This window comes from Trichomycterus rosablanca, chromosome 7 (genome assembly GCF_030014385.1).
Source record: "Trichomycterus rosablanca isolate fTriRos1 chromosome 7, fTriRos1.hap1, whole genome shotgun sequence".
Lineage (NCBI taxonomy): Eukaryota > Metazoa > Chordata > Actinopteri > Siluriformes > Trichomycteridae > Trichomycterus > Trichomycterus rosablanca.
Window position 1 is genome coordinate 11,660,377 of NC_085994.1, and position 17,921 is coordinate 11,678,297.

Genomic DNA, 17,921 nt, shown 5'->3' on the forward strand with positions numbered 1-17,921 from the left:
GTTAGTCAGCCATTCCAGGAGTTAAATGACCTAAATGCTAGTTCCTAATCTTTATGTGATCAAAAACAACAAAAAGACCAGGTGGCTTACGGAAAGAAGGAGGAGCAGATGCTTGCCTAAATTTGCCTTAAATTTTCATGACTGAATTCGTGTAGCTAATTAACATATTTTTTAAGCTTCCCCCACTGCTGTTGTGTTTTAGATACAGTCTGTGTATGTGGAAAACCCTAATGTATGAGTTCAGGTGTTTTAGCCACACCCACTGCTAACAGGTATATGAGATCAATCATAGGAATTAACTATCCTTTAATTTTTTGGTATCAATTTTGTAGTAACAGTTTTGAGAATGTCCTTTCGTGTTTCATGAAGGAGCTAATGATCTACAATTGTGAACCTAATAATTTTATACATCTCATTCCTAATCCATAGGGTTTAATATGATGTCGACCCACCCTTTGCAGCTTTAACAGCGTTAACTCTTCTGGGAAGGCTTTCCATAAGGTTAAGCGTGTTTACGGGAATTTTGGACCATTCTTCCAGAAGCGCATTTGTGAGGTCAGACACTGATGTTGGATGAGAAGGCCTGGCTCACAGTCTCCACTCTAATTCATCTCAAAGGTGTTCTGTCGGGTTGAGGTCAGGACTATGTGCAGGCCAGTCAAGTTCTTCCACACCAAACTCACTCATCCATGTCTTTATGGACCTTGCTTTGTTCACTGGTGCGCAGTCATGTTGGAACAGGTAGGGGCCATCCCCAAACTGTTCCCACAAAGTTGGGAGCATGAAATTGTCCAAAATCTCTTGGTATGCTGAAGCATTAAGAGTTCCTTTCACTGGAACTAAGGGCCCGACTCTTGAAACTCCTGAAAAACAACCCCACACCATAATCCCCCCTCCACCAATCTTTACACTTGGCACAATGCAGTCAGACAAGTACCGTTCTCCTGGCAACCGCCAAACCCAGACTCGTCCATCGGATTACCAAGAGAAGCGTGATTCGTCACTCCAGAGAACAAGTCTCCACTGCTCTAGAGTCCAGTGGCGGCGTGCTTTACACCACTGCATGTGACGCTTTGCATTGCGCTTGGTGATGTAATGCTTGGATGCAGCTGCTCGGCCATGGAATCCCATTCCATGAAGCTCTCTACGCACTGTTCTAGAGCTAATCTGAAGGCCACATGAAGTTTGGAGGTCTGTAGCGATTGACTCTGCAGAGAGTTGGCGACCTCTGTGCACTATGCGCCTCAGCATCCGTTGACCCGCTCTGTCATTTTATGCGGCCTACCACTTCGTGGCTGAGTTGCTGTTGTTCCCAGTCACTTCCACTTTGTTATAATACCACTGACAGTTGACTGTGGAATACTTAGTAGCGAGGAAATTTCATGACTGGACTTGTTGCACAGGTGGCATCTTATCACAGTACCATGCTGGAATTCACTAAGCTCCTGAGAGCCACCCATTCTTTCACAAATGTTTGTAGAAGCAGTCTGCATGCCTAGGTGCTTGGTTTTATACACATGTGGCCATGGAAGTGATTGGAACACCTGAATTCAATCATTTGGATGGTTGACTGAATACTTTTGGCAATATAATCCTATTTAAGTTTTGGTCTTTTTTAGATAAATTATTTCTCAGTGGCATAATTTCTATGATATTCAGCTTTCTGAAGCTCAAGACATGTTTTGTTAAGCATTATGCTTTATGATTGTTGTAATCATGTTTCAGTTTTCCAGGTTTTGATACCAACTATTTAGCCTAAGCAGACATTCGTCACATTTCAAAATGCTAATAGTAGTATTTTTTTCTTTATTGCTGATACATGCTGTCTGAACAATTAACCCAACAGACCTCACCTATACTACTATGTTTGTAATTGTGATTCTCATTTTGAAGTGAAGCTTATTCTTCATGTGGTGGTTTCATTTGCTGGTCCACCCCCTGTGTGTGTTTTGTGTAGAGATTTGCATTTATGCCTTGTGTAAACCTTGAAAGCTGTGCTGGGCTGATACACACCTGAACAAAGTTCTGTTTTTTTTTCTTTTAGATTCTGTTTCCCAGCACAATTTATTATGTATAGCAATATGGAGATTCAGTTCAGCCCTGATAAAGTTAACCAGGAGAATGGGTATGTATTACATGTTCACTTTGGTGTTTTTTTTCCAATGTGTCATTTCTATTATGTAAATGCCAGCATTAAAGAACTTGTATACACTGTTTCATGTGCAGGTTCGATGCTCTGGAGAACATGGCTGAAAGAGACCAGTTCATATCTCAAAAGACAGAATTTACAGATGTGAGTATTATCAGTACACAGAGATTTTAACACAAATAAAAATATGTTGTGAGTGTAGGAGTCTGTAAGAAATAAATGTCACCAATAAAGACTTAATTTAAAGCAGAATCTAGCTCTGGGGTTGAATATTTCTTTGCAGCTGTAATAAATATATTATCTCCTGAAGTACTCATCATGAATTTCACAACACCCACGCTGGCCAGGGAGGGCTGCAGGTTTGCACACATCTCTTTTTACAATTGTAAAGCTTTAGCACAGACAATATTCTCTCTGTATTTCTCCACCACTCCTTGACCAGACAATAGGCAATGGTGTTGTAGCAAAAAGTAGATGTTGCCATTTGTGTCAGGACAGTAGCACCACTGATACTTGACTCCTTTCCGCTTCATACACTTGATTTTGAACCGGTTCAGCACGTTTCCTCCACCAAAAAAAAAGCTTCCAAACTGAACGAACCAAAGAATACTAGGTTCTTTCAGCATGAACCGTGGCGTCATTCTTGGGCATGTCAATTTGTAAAGGATAAAGAAATGAAATATGGCTGTAAAGTTTACTACATAAATGAAGTTTTAAAGTATAAATGTCCATTTTGTGTGCATATACAAATGCTAACAAACTATACATTAATTATATGGCTGCTAGTTTTCTTTTCACTCATGTTTACTAAACATCTGCAAATGAAACGTTTCACATACCATGCGTCCCACACGGAGTAGTCTTCTCCGTCTTTTTATCACCAATAGTTGATCGAAACTTTTTGCATAAAAATGAAAATCTGCAACAGCACAAACGCCTGCAGCTAATCTACACACTCCGCCATTATGTTAGGACTATTAACTTCTGTTGTACAATGCCCACTATTGATGACACATCCTTGGCATCCAAAAACTGTCCAGTTCTCTGAAAAGCTTCAAGGTTCTAAGAAGCCTAAACAGAACCAGTTCAAGAACCAGAGTTCTTTTTGGTTAATAGGGCTATAAAAGGTGTTGAGTTAGACATTAGACTGCAGCGTCACCCGAATATCTAATTTTAATATACGTACATCCAGTGCATATATTCATTTTTTTAACTTTAAAAACTGTATTTGTAAGAATGCCATGATCCCCAGTCGAATTGTCCCAATTTAGATACGACAGACCTTCGAAAAGTTTTCCGCACTTTTATATTTTGGTTGGAAACAGTGAGGGTGGGAGGAGTAGTGTCTGAGAGAGCTTATAGTCCAGATTTAGCGCCATGTGATTTCCTCCTTTTTGGACGCTGGAAGAAGCTTTAAAGGGAAGAACATTTTTATGTGATGTGAAAGCAGCGGTGCATCAGTGTCTACGCGCTCAACCAAATGGCATTAAAAAGTTGGTACGACGCTGGGAAAAATGCATAGGACTTTTTAAAAAATCTAATTAAAGGTAAAAAAGTGCTAAAACTTTTTGAAGAACCCTCGTATATCCCAGTGTCAATATGCAATCTAACCCAGGCCACTTACACAAATCCCTTGGCTCTTCTAAGCTGTGTGAAGCTGTTGGCGGATTGTTACTGAGAGCTTTAACGTGTACGAAGGATTCTTTTATTCCCTATGTACTCCTTCGCTGCTCATGCAGACACATCGACCAAACAGTAGGCGTTTCTGTGACAAGGAGATTATTTTGCTCATTCTCAACGATGATAGGCTACCATATTAGACTGCTGTGCCATCTAACTACCTAACAGCATACTTTAAAATAAAAATGTTTAGCATTAATATAATTAATGGGATTTTACCAGTGTATATCTTTGGATTTTTTTTATTGTAGACTGTTACAACATAATGCTGTGTTTTTGTTTTATAGTCTGAGGGAAAGACGTCTTTCGAAATGTCCATCTTCAATCTCAGTAATGCTATAATGGGCAGCGGCATTCTGGGACTGGCATTTGCAATGTCCAACACTGGCATTGTTCTTTTTCTGTGAGTTACCATATCATTTACAATGTGTGTGTATTAGGCGTATTGTTCTTATCAATGTTTTTTTTTCAATAACTGATATTAGGCTGAATTCATCAATATGAATTGGACCTTTTTAGCTCTAAATAAGCTAGTAGCATTCCCTGTTTTTGGCGAACTATATTCAATTACAGTTTATTACAATTACAATATAATATATTACTATAGGTTCTACTTTAAAGGATAGCCCAATTCATTTTGTTATGACAATTAATTATGCATAATAAACACCGATCAGCCATAACTTTGGACCACCCCCCAAAAAATGTGCATGGCAGTGCCTGGTTTGTAACAGCTGTGCATGCCACAGTCAAGAATATATTAAGTATTGGATTAATGGTAGTAACTTGATTCAAGATTGAATTTGACCCTTTATTTAATCCACAACACAACAGCAATACACTGTTCTCATATGTAAGTAAACAAGCCTAGTCATAAAAGTAAATGTTTAAACACAGTGGCGGCTCCTGCCAAATCTCTCAGGGGGGGCAATTGTTGCGATGATGGCCAAGGTGACCTGTTCAATGGGTAAATTAAAGCTTAAATAATTAACGTCTTAAGTCATCAATGTCAGTTTGCCCTCACAAATAACTTGGAGAACATGGAGAGACCAGCTTTACCATTAATCATAAAATTAAGTTAAGCTTTCACTCTAACAATTTAATGTTAGTTAACAACAATATGTTGAGAGTCTATCGGAGCAATCCGGGCGATTTTCAATCAGACTGAAATCGCCAAAAAGGGGCGGTACTGTACGGAACACAACTCGACGCTGATTGGACTACGATATTCAGAGGCAAGACAGACTGTCCAGAACAGTGACAGCTAGTTTAACACTGGTTGAATGTGATAGAAAAATTTCTTCCCTTTCTCCTTTTGGTGGTGCGTCGCCCGATCGCCCTAAGGAACAAGCCGCCCATGTTTAAACAATGTATTACTGCTGCTCGGATGCTGCAGCAGTGAAACACACTAGCCCAACAGCTTGCCACCAGCTCGCGAGTTCGAATCTCAGCTCTGACACTGGCCGACTGGGCGTCATACACATACGTACATGATTGCCTGTCTGCCCTAGACATGATTGGCTAATGTATGGGAGCAATTTAGTTTCAATGCACTGTTTTAAGTTTTGTGTTTTGCTCCAATACACCATTATTCAAACTATTGCATTTTGTGTACACTTTTTTTTTTTGTTGGATTTTAACTTCAATTTGATACCCACTTGACAAAAGCTCACTAACCAGCAAAGCTGGTTTATAGTACCTTATCCTTTATATATAAAACAAGAAAAGATTGAACTATCCTGCCACGAATGTAACCAATGTGTTGACATGGCATTAAAGCAATAAGCAAACAAAATTTGTTATTTAATGTTTAGTTTTACTGCATTTTTTTGACTTGTTAGTCATGATCTTACATTTAATTATCCAGTCATTTACATGTCATTTCAAGTTATGTTTACTTCTTCAGTGGTTGTTAATGAATTTAAATGACAGCTTTAATGGAATATTTTGATTCATGTTGACTTGGACACATCAGCTAATTGCAGTATATATACAGTGAGCAAACATTCGGATGGTGTTTTTTCGGTGTTTTCTTTATATTTTGTAAAATTCTATATTAAAATGTCCCGAAAGAATGTGCAGTGTTGAGAAAATGAAAAAATCACTGTGTATCAGACAGAGGGGACAGTAAGTGAGAGAGAAGAAGAAAGTATTCTTTCTTTCGTGCAATTACACCTACAAAATACAACACTACTGAAATAAAGAAGGAAATAATAGAGAAATATGAGAGTTATTGTTGTTTCTGGTAGATACATTTTATATAAAAAGAAGGAAATTGATTATGGTGTATGGTACAGCACACATACTGTACTGAAATGTGATGTGTGTTTTATGTACAGTACTACTGTGTATTGTTGTTTATTATTGTTTATTACAGGAATGTATATTCTATAACTTAAGGTTCAAGGGAAAATACACTTGTATTTATAACAAAAATACATTTAAGACATTAAAAAGACCATTTAAGACATTAGAAAGGTTAGGTAAGGGGGTGGTTTGGGAGGTCTGGCACGGATTAATTCTATTTACATTATTTCTTATGGGAAACATAGGTTTAACTAACGAACATTTTGACTTAAGAACAGCCCTTTGGAACCAGTTAAATTCGTAAGTCAAGGGTCTACTGTATATGCTCTGTTAAGATATGTTCTTATGTATGTATTTTAAAGGCATATGATATGTTCAAAAGCCTTCATCAAAATTCTAGAACAAATAGAAATAGAAAATCAATCAATCAAAGTTATATTGGATCTTTAGTTTGGATAGGCTTATACAATGAGAGTTAACCGATTTATATATTATTAAAACAGGTGTGTGTGGGTAAATACGCAAATGTGGAGGAGATCAATAGGTGTCATGAGTTATTTGCATAAAGGAGTGTCCTGACCTAAAGGTTTATTTATGTAGTCAAGGCTGTGTCCTCGCACAATGTTCACTTCCATAAAATGTCAATTATATTTCAGTCAAGTGTTTTAAATGGTTATTAAACTATTGCAGATATTAAGGACTGCGGTTCCTTATGTTTGCATATCAGTACAGTATCTTTTTTTTGTTTGCTGACCATGTGCATCTCTTTATGGTTACAGTTTACCATTTTATACTGGCTACTTCCAGCATGATGGTGCACTATTTTACAAAGCACAAGTCATTTTATACTGGTTCCATAAACATGACAATGAGTTTAGTGTATTTGAATGACCTCTTCCGTCACCAGTTTCGAATCCAGCAGAGCACGTTTGTGATGTGGTAGAATGGGATATTGACAGCATAAACCTCTTAACAATACTGTGTTGGACCCACCTTTGGTTGTAAATTGTTGAATCATGTAATTGCTTCAGATTTGCCAGCTACACTTTTATTATTATGTGGCCACTAAATGTATACAATTGCAATTAATTGCAGGATCTAATGTATATGAAGACTGGTTGGTTCCATCACAGATATACAGCTCATTACAATTGTTTTGTTTTTCCTTGTTTGTTGCTTTTGTAGATTTCTTATGACGGTAATTGCAATTCTGTCTGCTTACTCCATCCACCTGCTGCTAAAGAGTGCTGATGTGGTTGGTGAGTGATCAAATAAACACATACAGATTATTTGATTATTATTGAGAGTTCAGGGTTGTTACCGTGTAAGCATCAAATTGTATTTGTCATAAATAGAACTAACATTCTTAACTATTACTTAAATACTGTATTTGCTATGCTCAGTATTCTGGGTATAGTGCCCTCTGGTGGTTCGGGGAGGATATAGCCAAGTGAGACGTTACAGAATAGAATTCACTTTGGGATGCAACCAGGATATCATTTGTAAACAACCTTACATAAACATGAATATAAACTTGCATTAATATAAATAACCAGATACACACCACTGAAATATGACACTGGGCCTTTGAAGGCTGTAAAAGAAATATAATTATTTGTTAAAAAATTTAGTTCAAGCGTAGGGTGGCTCAGTGGGTAGTGCTGTCGCCTCACAGCAAGAAGGTCCTGGGTTCAATCCCCAGGTAGGGTGGTCCGGGTCCTTTCTGTGTGGAGTTTGCATTTTTGTGTGTCAGCATGGGTTTCCTCTGGTAGCTCCAGTTTCCAACCACAGTCCAAAGACATGCAGTTAGGTTAATTGAAGATACAAAATTGTCCATGACTGTTTGATATTGAACTTGTGAACTGATGAATCTTGTGTAACGAGTAATTAGTGTTTCTGTCATGATTGTAACCAAAGTGTGTAAAACATGACGTTAAAATCCTAATAAATAAATAAAAAGTTCACGCAGACCATACTGCACTGTTAAAAAATTCTATGTCCTGGAACATCCAGCTGCAATCAGAAATGTTTAACTCCCATTGCAAATTAGGTTTATTAGCAAGATTTGTAAATTTTTAGCTGTTTGCAATTAACCAATTAAACTAGAACAATTTAATTAGCTCAACATTTGCTTTCTCCAAATTCAACACAAAATACCACTTTTAAAAGCTACTTTAGTCTCAGAATCAAGACGTTTACCTCTACCGACCCAAAAGCAAGACAAGTCAGCTTCAATTTACTCTAAACCATAAAAATAAGACAAGTTTTGAGATTTTGTTCTGTGGAGTGGTGAAACAAAAACATTACAATTTTCTGGCCTGTGGATCAGCGGTATATCTGAAGGAAGAAGGATGAAGCACATGCCTACAGTGAAGTGTGGCGATGACTCGTGATGCTCTGAGACTGCTCTGCTTCTTCTGGCACTGGAAACCTGCATCATGTGGAGGGCAAGATAGATTCAATCACGTATCAGGAAATCCTAGGAGAAAATGTCATGCCTTCTGTCAGTCATTGGACCTTTCAACAGGACAGTGATCCCAAGCATACCTTAAAGTCCTCCCAGGCTTGGTTTTAGAAGAGGTCCTGGAGTATTCTCTAATGCCTGTCAGTCGCCTGCCTCGAACCCAATAGAAAATCTTTGGTGGGCTTTTAAGAAGGTGTCGCCACATGCAAATTCAAGAGTATTAGTGAACTGGAGGCCATTGGATATGAAGAATGATTAACCAAATTAATTTCTAAACACACATGTAGCACCAACATTCAAAGCTGTGTGTGTGCACATACCAGGCTTATTTATTTACACTGTAAGATCTAAACACAGATCAGCTAATTTAAATGTTTTGTGCTAGAATGTTTTGTTTGAACAGTCAGCTGTGGCATCATCAAGACAAATTTTCATAAAAGTACTTTAATCGTAAAGATCATGATGCCAAATACTGATGATTATTTTAATAATTATATGATTGTTATATCTGTCCTTGTTTAAGGTGTTCATGTATATGAGCAGTTGGGCTACCGTGCATTTGGACCGGCAGGAAAAATCTTAGCAGCCTGCGTAATAACCATGCATAATATTGGAGGTGAGACTGGAGAACTTTCTTGTCCATGTTTTGATTCAAACACCCCCAGTAATGATGCATTTTGAGTCATATTTTTATGTTATGTTTTGTCACCCTGTAGCCATGTCCACCTACTTGTTTATTGTGAAGAATCAGCTGCCCTCTGTTATGATAGGACTTTTAAATAAAGAACCAGACTCTGGGTAAGAACCTGAATATTTTTATCCTTTGTTTAATTTACTCACACCGCAGAAGCTCATGCTATACCGTGCTTATGGCATTAAAATATGTAGAATAGACCCAAAAAGCTAAAATCATAATGTGCACTGACTTGGTCATGCCTTAAAGCACTAGTCATACACATCAGACCACCCCATCATCAGTAATATACAAAACCTAAAATATAAGGCTATGTCTCCAGAACACCGTGGAATAGTACGAACTAAAAATGTCCTTTTACATTTTACATCAGGATGTGAATGTGATTTTACTGCAATATCAATTTACATTATGATACTGCTCTCTGTAAGACCCCATCTCTGACAGGTTAAAAGAAGCTGTTGGTGACTGTGCTTGTGTCAGAGGGTTTGTGTGCTAGTCTGCAGCTCTTTTTAATTAGGGTGTTGGTCTCCAATTACAGTTGGGGGAAGTGATTAAGTCTAGATTGGACGGAAAAGGCAAAATGCAAATTTAGAATAAAAATAACCCAACTCGGAGCAAATGGGTGATGTATTTGCTAAACCGAAGTAGCTTTGATCATTCCTGCAGATGCCACTTGTTCTGAAATGTAAATATGGCTTTTATGTGTGCTGGTGCTTGTTTTGTGTTATTTTCATCATCAAATTGATGTGTGTTGTTTGTGTTCTGGTAGAGAGTGGTTTCTAAATGGAAATTATCTCATCCTCATCGTCAGTATTGCTGTAATCTTACCTCTTGCTCTCATGCGACGACTTGGTATGTCCACCCTCATATTTCATTCTAATTTTTTCACCACATTTTACCATAATTTACTTTTATTTACACTAAATGGCCAAAAGTATGTGGACACACCTTTTAAGTATTAAGTTCAGATGTCATTCATTTTATAAAATAATTTCTACACATCCAACTTTGTTAAATATACATTATTTTTTATAATGTAACAATTGTACAGTGGCAAGGAAGCCCATTTCAACTCCCTCCAACTCAAGGTGGCCGTTTGGGTACTTGGCCAGGTTGATAGCACCTCCTGGGATTTAAACTCAGGTGGTGCAGTGGTCTAATGCGCTAGCCTAAAAATGACTAAAATCCTAAGTGCTCTCATAATCACAGTTAGATCCATTAAATCAGATTTTTGTATTTATTTTTGAATCCATTTAAATTCTCACCATACTGTTAGGATTTGTCATGCATCCATTTATGGAATCGTAAATGTATGTGTGATTTATATACATCCAACCATTTTGGTGTGGAGAAACTTCAGTGGTCTGCACAGAGCCCTGACCTTAACCCCAGCTTTTGGGAACAATAGACTGCAATTCAGGTCTCCTCGTTCAACATTTACATTTTCGGCATTTATCTGACGCTTTTATCCAAAGCGACTTACAATACTGTGACAGTGTATTGTCTAAGCAATTAAGGGTTAAGAGCCTTGCTCAAGGCCCCACAGTGCTTTTTTGATTTGTGCTCAAAATATTACATGGAAAGCTTTCTCTGAGGGTTGAGGGCTGGGGTGGGGGTTTGACTCCATATCAATGGCCATTGTTTTGAAATGGGATGTCTAGAAGGTTTATGACCAAGTGTCCACATATCTCTGGCCATATAGTGTTAATGTTTTTTAAATCAAATGATTAGATTTGATTACGCCATGTCAGAGGATGTGGCTTGTAATAATAAACTTTTTCAGTAACTGTTGAAATGCGTGTTTTATGTGATATAATGTAGGTTATCTTGGCTACACCAGTGGTTTCTCTCTCTCATGCATGTTTTTCTTCCTCATATCTGTGAGTCCATGTAATTCATTCATTCATTCATCTATTCATTTATCCATCACTGTCTGACCTCTGCTTATTTTAATATAAATTATTACAAACCTCTTTTCACATATTGTATTTCATGCTTTGTAGGTCATCTATAAGAAGTTTGTAACCGACTGTCCATTTGAAAGCAGGAACACCACCACTACTATATCTGCCCTCAACACTACAACCATCAGCACTAGCAACGGCACATGTGAAGCTAAACTGGCTACACTCACACCACAAGTAAGACATGGTTCTGCTTCTCACAGCCAAGTGCATAAACAGCCTATTAAATCAGAAAATTATCAGGGCTACGTTACAAATAATGTGTTGCTCTGCTTTACCAAGTTGAATGATATGTATTTGTCATTTATATTTTGAGTACTGTGTAGTTTACACTAGACTGATTTTAAGTCTTGTCCTCATCTGCACAATTTCTTTTTTTCCTTGCATTTTTCAGACACCCAACACAATCACATCCTAATAGAATTTTCTGAATACAAGAGGAAAAAACAACTACTACTCAAACCTGGAACCATTAAAGAAATCCTTACTAAAGAAAGTACAATAACAATATTAATGTGTCTTGCCATAAAAACGAAAATGAAAATATAATGTGGATTAAAAATATAAAGAAAAGAAATTATAAACAGGCACCATAATACCTAGCATGTCATAAATGACACAAATATGTGCTGAACATTTATTTATAAAATAAATAAATGATTGCATTTTCCCCTGTATTTTACCATCTAATCATTGCCAAGTCCCCTATTGTAATTCTATTGCTGCTTAGAGCTGAGATGTTCCAGTGATGGAGGCTCAGAGAGAACTGTACAGCGTACAGAGAGGCACACTACTTTCACCTCTCTCTCTCAGTTGTGCCTGTTTGGGTACCCAGCCAGAGATTTGAACTCAATAACTTTTTGACTGCTGCATTAGACCAAGGGTTTTCAACCTGTGTGTGTGTGTGTGGGGACGGGGACGGGGTTGGTGCGAGTACCTGTCCAGGAGGGTGTGACATTGTGAGATTGTGAGATTTTCACCCATAGGGGACATATTTGATTAGTCTTGCTGACCATGCACACATGCACGTCTAATGTTATCCAGCTCAGTCTGGGAAAAAAAACCCAACAACTTAGAAATAGTAACAGTGAAGATAAATGTGTGACAAAAGCAATGACTGCTGTTATAGGACGTGTGTGTGTCTTTAAAAGAGGTGTATAGTGGGAGATGCTTTGTTCACAGTATCGCTGATAAGTGAGTCAGGAGTCTATTCGTATGAAGTGAAGCGTAACTTTCTCTTTCCAGTCATCTCATTTTTACTGTTATTAATGAATGCTGCAGTTTCAAATAAAGTTCAAGGTCGGCACACGAAAGGGGGCGCATGTCCAAAAAGGTTGAAAACTCCTGCATTAGACCACTGCACCATCTAAGTGCCCTTATATGCACAGTGTAAAGCATTGGTGGTGTTTTGTGAGAATTACAAACCTCAAGTCTTACACTGAAGCTGATTAGCTTTGTCTTTTATCTTGTGCAGGCTGCATATACCATTCCTATTCTGGCTTTTGCTTTTGTTTGCCACCCTGAAGTGCTGCCCATCTACACTGAGCTGAGGAAGTAAGTCTTTGCATTAATCACATGCACACAAGCTCTGATTGCTATTTAACTGTGATGCATTTTGTATTTTATTTGTGTTGTTTTTCTAACAATTATTGTTTGTCTGTGTGTTCTATTATTCTTCTACACAAGAGCAACCAAAAAGCGAATGCAGAATGTGGCAAACATCTCTATATTAGCCATGTTCATCATGTATTTACTAACTGCCATTTTTGGCTACCTCACTTTCTATGGTAAGCATGTGATTGGTGTAAGGAATAAGTATGGGGAAAATACATTTTAAAAAATGAATTACGCTGGCAGAAGTATGTGGACACTTGGACGAAGCTTTTATTTAAAATTAATGAATCATGCAGAGGTGAACCAACAGCCCTTTCCCCTTTTTTTATTCACAAAAATAATAGCAAGGTTGGATTTAAATTTTTGGTACTAGAACTAGTAAGGGTCAGGAGTTTGTCCAGGCCAGTCTAGGTTTCGCACACATCCTGACCTACCACCCAACTGTGCACAGGACATTGTCATGATAATATACTGGACGCTTTAACACTAGGACTTATAGTTAGTGTAATTAAGAGGCCAAGCCTAAACTATTGACAGCAGAGCCAGGTCCTTGACCTTTATAGTGTGCAGTAAGCATTCAGAGAGGTAATGGCATCCCTGGCAGACCTTGATTTGTCTGTTAGACTGCTGGATGGTAGGGTGAAACGTTCTTCTTAGTCATTTATGGCCCCAGAGCCCAAAGGTGGTGTTCTTTATACCAGTGGTCCTCAACCACCAGGCTGTGGACCGGTTCCAGTCCGTGGGTCATTTATTGCCAGGCCGCACAGAAAGAATAAATAATTAAAGATCGCTACATCAGCTCCATTACTAACACACAGGTGTTTATCGTTTCATATCACCCCCAGGTGGAAGCGTCTCGTTGCAGCAAAAAAAGTGTGAGCAGTATAGTTATTCTATTTTAAATCCTCCCATCCCTGCCAGACCATGGTGCAAAAAAGGTTGGGGATCGATGCTTTATACCGTTTCTGTTATTGCCTAAAATGACAAATGAAGTTCTTAGCCTTGTATGCAGAGACTAAGCCAGTTTAACCCAATACATGAAGCTCACACTTAAAGCAACGTCAGTACAATAACTTTTCAGAGGCCTTTTTTCAAATAAAGGCAGATTCTTTTTTTAACAGTTTGATTGTTGGAAAGGTGACATTCTTGATGTGGCCACACACACACACAAGTCAGTTTTTTAGTATGACCCACCTTTGTCAAGGATTATTTATGGCAATATTTTAGTTCTTGGGAGGTGTGGCTATAATGGCAGAACACATCACCAAGTGTCCACATACTTTTGTGCATGTAGTGTAAAATATGCATGGCTAGAGAAGTCTTACAGAGCTTTCTGTGTGTAGGTGAAGTAAAGGACGATCTACTAGAAAGTTACCCGACAAAGGACACACTGATGCTTTGTGTGCGGCTGGCAGTGCTGGTCGCGGTCACCCTCACTGTTCCTGTGGTTCTCTTTCCGGTAAAACACATGAATGTGCACCACTTGTCAATATGCATTTTCATTTACTTCACTGAATATAACTACAGGAACTACAACCAAACCAATACGCAATGACTGGCCACAGAGTCTGTGTAATGAAACAAATAAAAAAATAATAGGCTTACTTGACTAACTTTAATGATCTTGACACTGTTGTGTAAACTAATGTTATTGCACTCATTACAGCAACTGTGTCCTGAAAAATTAAATACACACATCCGTCTGAAATCAGTCAACAAATCTTTTTTTCAACCTGCCTGAAATATTTTTTTTGGAGTCTCCATGTCTATCCAGAAGTTCAGGAACGTTAATGTTGTTGTGATGTCGTTTCTGTTTTGAGTTGTGAGGAAAGAAGATCAGGAGCGTTTTAGGCTGGTTTTATAACACGGGGTGTGGCTTTGTTTAGACTTGCCGGCCAACTGTCATTAATTTTCTAAAATTGAACACTCTTGTTTTAAGCCAATATTTGGGTAGATTTTCAGTTGCCATTTTTATCATATTTTAGAACATACGGCATCAGCAGATTATCAGTACTTAGTAATAATTGCAACATACATAATATAATTTGATCTTCGATGGCCCATACTGGCTTTTTACTCTTTGTAGATGTCTGGAAAATTGGACACGGGGCAGAAATGTGCCAATCCATTGCAGGGCATCACACACTTTCTCATACTTAAGATTACCCTATTTACTTTGATGTGTTTTTAAGGAGGTGGGAGGTAACCAGGGAGCTTAAGAGAAACCAACATAGTGAAACCACATCAGGAGAACATGCCTGATATATTTATTATGGAGTATTTGAGTACTTGTAATTTCCTGTGAGTGATGGGCTGGGATGGATTGGCACCCTGTTGATGGTGTTCCTTCTTTATAAACATGGAGCAGTTATTAAATATGACGTTCTTGTACTTTAAAACAGTTATGTTATATATATATTTTGTATTTACAGTACTGTAGTTTTATTATGGACTATTTGAGTACAGCTAAGGGTGTCTGGCTTTTGGTTTGTGTACAGATCAGACGTGCTGTGTTACAAATGCTGTTTCCTGATAAACCGTTCAGCTGGGCTCTACACACATGCATCGCCCTGTGCCTCATCACTGTGGTTGATATACTCGTCATCTTTGTACACAACATCAAAGAAATCTTTGGTTTTATTGGTAAGATTCAGTAACTAATTGTTTTCTATACTGTTAACACGACAGTAAGAATTCAGACAGTGATTACAGAGCAATTTTACAGTAAACTTACTAAACCATTTTGTTGTTGTTGTTGTTTTTTCCTCAGGAGCCACATCTGCACCCAGTCTTATTTTCATTTTACCTGGAATAATCTATATCCGAATTGTCCCAGATGAACAGGAGCCGTTGAAATCACGACCAAAGATCCAGGTAAATATCACATTTCCCCAAATTATGTCCACACTTTATACCCTGTTCTTTGACTCCATCTTTCTGTGTCTAAAAAAACCCAGCCTGGATTACTGTGTCATTTTCTGAAGTCTTGCAAAAGTGAAGACACTAAATCTCAGACGATAGTTACATTACATTTTCAGTATTCAGCAGACACTTTTATCCAAAGCGACTTACAGTACTGTGACAGTGTTTTGTCTAAGCAATTGAAGGTTAAGGGCCTTGATCAAGAGCCCAACAGTGGCAACTTGGCAGGGCTTTCGATTACTAACCCAGCAACTTAATCGCTGGGCTACAACTGCCCCAATGCATTGTTTAATGTCATTTACATTACATTTACATGTTCAGCATTTATCCAAAACGACTTGCAGTATACAGACTAGACAATTAAGAGTTAAGGCAACAATGGCAACCTGGCAGTGGTGGGGTTTGAGCCAGCGACCTTTTGCTTACTAGTCCAGTACCTTAACCACTGGGCTACAAATAATTCCATTACACAAGCTCTATGTGCTCTGAACAGCGGGTGGAACTTGTCATAAAGTTAGTTAACAAAGCCCATCCATTTAGAGGCAAGATACACCAATCAGCCATAACATTAAAGCCACCTCCTTGTTTCTGCACTCACTGTCCATTTTATCAGCTCCACTTACCATATAGGAGCACTTTGTAGTTCTACGATTACTGACTGTAATCCATCTGTTTCTCTGCATGCTTTGTTAGCCCCTTTTCATGCTGTTCTTTAATGGTCAGGACCACCACAGAGCAGGTATTATTTGGGTGGTGGATCATTCTCAGCACTGCATTGACACTGACATGGTGGTGGTGTGTTAGTGTGTGGATAAGACACAGCAATGCTGATGGAGTTTACAAACACCTCACTTTCACTGCTGGACTGAGAATGGGCAGCGTCTTGTGACCACTGATGAAGGTCTAGAAGATGACCAACTCAAACAGCAGCAATTTGACTTTACATCTACAAGGTGGACCAACTAGGTAGGAGTGTCTAATAGAGTGGACAGTGAGTGGACATGGTATTTTACAAACTCCATCAGCGCTGCTGTGTCTGATCCACTCATACCAGCACAACACACACTAACACACCACCACCATGTCAGTGTCACTGAAGTGCTGAGAATGATCCACCACCTAAATAATACCTACTCTGTGGGAGTCATGACCATTAAGGAACAGGGTGAAAACAGGCTAAAAAAAGTATGTAGAGAAACAGATGGACTACAGTCAGTAATTGTAGAACTACAAAGTATTTCTATATGGTAAGTGGAGCTGATAAAATGGACAGTGAGTGTAGAAACAAGGAGGTGGTTTTAATGTTATGGCTGATCAGTGTATGGTCAATTTTATTGTCATTTTAAATTTTCACATTTATTTACTATTGCTTGGCCTCAACTTGAACAAGAACATATGCAGTTTTTGTCTGTTTACAGCTCATATGTATTGCTTTACTTTCAGGCAGCTTTGTTTGCAGCTCTAGGCTTCATCTTTATGGTGATGAGCATTAGCTTTATCATCATTACTTGGGTGAATGGGGATCCTTCATCAGTGGGAGGACACTAACACAAGACCAACTGGACCCTTTCCAGAAATACATGTGGACCTCTGAACCAGCACATGCTCAGGCAGATCATTCCAGATTTTATAAAGCATCAGTCGTAGTATGTTTGTTTTTAAAGTTTTTATTTATATTTTTGCACACATATAACTCGTGTTATCGTGTTATGTTGCCCAAAGAATCCCCAGGATGCACCACCATTATAAATACAGCTCTCAATGCCTGATGAATTAGAGCAGCACTTGTAGCAGGCTTTTTTTTTAAGAATCAACACAGGGTTTTAGCTAGGGATGCAAATTTTAAAAATGTATTTTATTTAACTGATAACTGACTTTTATTAGATGACAGTTATTGATAACTGACAAGCTTATAGCATTCAATTCCAATATTTCAAAACGCATCACAATGTTTTATCTCAACTATTCACACATGCTATATTAATAATAAAAAACAGCATAATGTAGTAAAGGTGGCAGTAATGTAGCACAGTACAATGACCATAAACACTGTAAGCAGAACCAGGTCAGCATTCACAATCTAGCATGTGTAGTTTCCCTGGTAATGAACTGTTTGCTACCAGC

General features: G+C 38.2%; 1 protein-coding gene across 1 annotated transcript; it reads left to right on the plus strand.

Annotated features, from left to right (window-relative positions):
* Window positions 1–2,068: 2,068 nt before the first annotated feature.
* slc38a5a (solute carrier family 38 member 5a) lies at window positions 2,069–17,523 on the plus strand. Its single transcript, XM_062998390.1, has 15 exons — window positions 2,069–2,125; window positions 2,227–2,293; window positions 4,117–4,232; window positions 7,322–7,395; window positions 9,124–9,216; window positions 9,317–9,398; window positions 10,067–10,149; window positions 11,119–11,177; window positions 11,301–11,438; window positions 12,736–12,815; window positions 12,948–13,048; window positions 14,219–14,334; window positions 15,374–15,518; window positions 15,646–15,749; window positions 17,241–17,523. Exons 1-15 carry the CDS (start codon window positions 2,070–2,072, stop codon window positions 17,343–17,345), a joined length of 1,419 nt encoding a protein of 472 aa, XP_062854460.1. The 5' UTR covers window position 2,069; the 3' UTR covers window positions 17,346–17,523.
* The last annotated feature ends 398 nt before the right edge of the window (window positions 17,524–17,921 follow it).

What these genes read in the sequence shown, in the direction of transcription:
- slc38a5a (XM_062998390.1), top strand. Translation starts at nt 2,070, where the DNA reads ATGTATAGCAATATGGAGATTCAGTTCAGCCCTGATAAAGTTAACCAG. An exon ending in AACCATGCATAATATTGGAG is followed by an intron (nt 9,217 to 9,316) that starts GTGAGACTGGAG and finishes GTCACCCTGTAG; the next exon opens with CCATGTCCACCTACTTGTTT. An exon ending in TGCTCTCATGCGACGACTTG is followed by an intron (nt 10,150 to 11,118) that starts GTATGTCCACCC and finishes GATATAATGTAG; the next exon opens with GTTATCTTGGCTACACCAGT.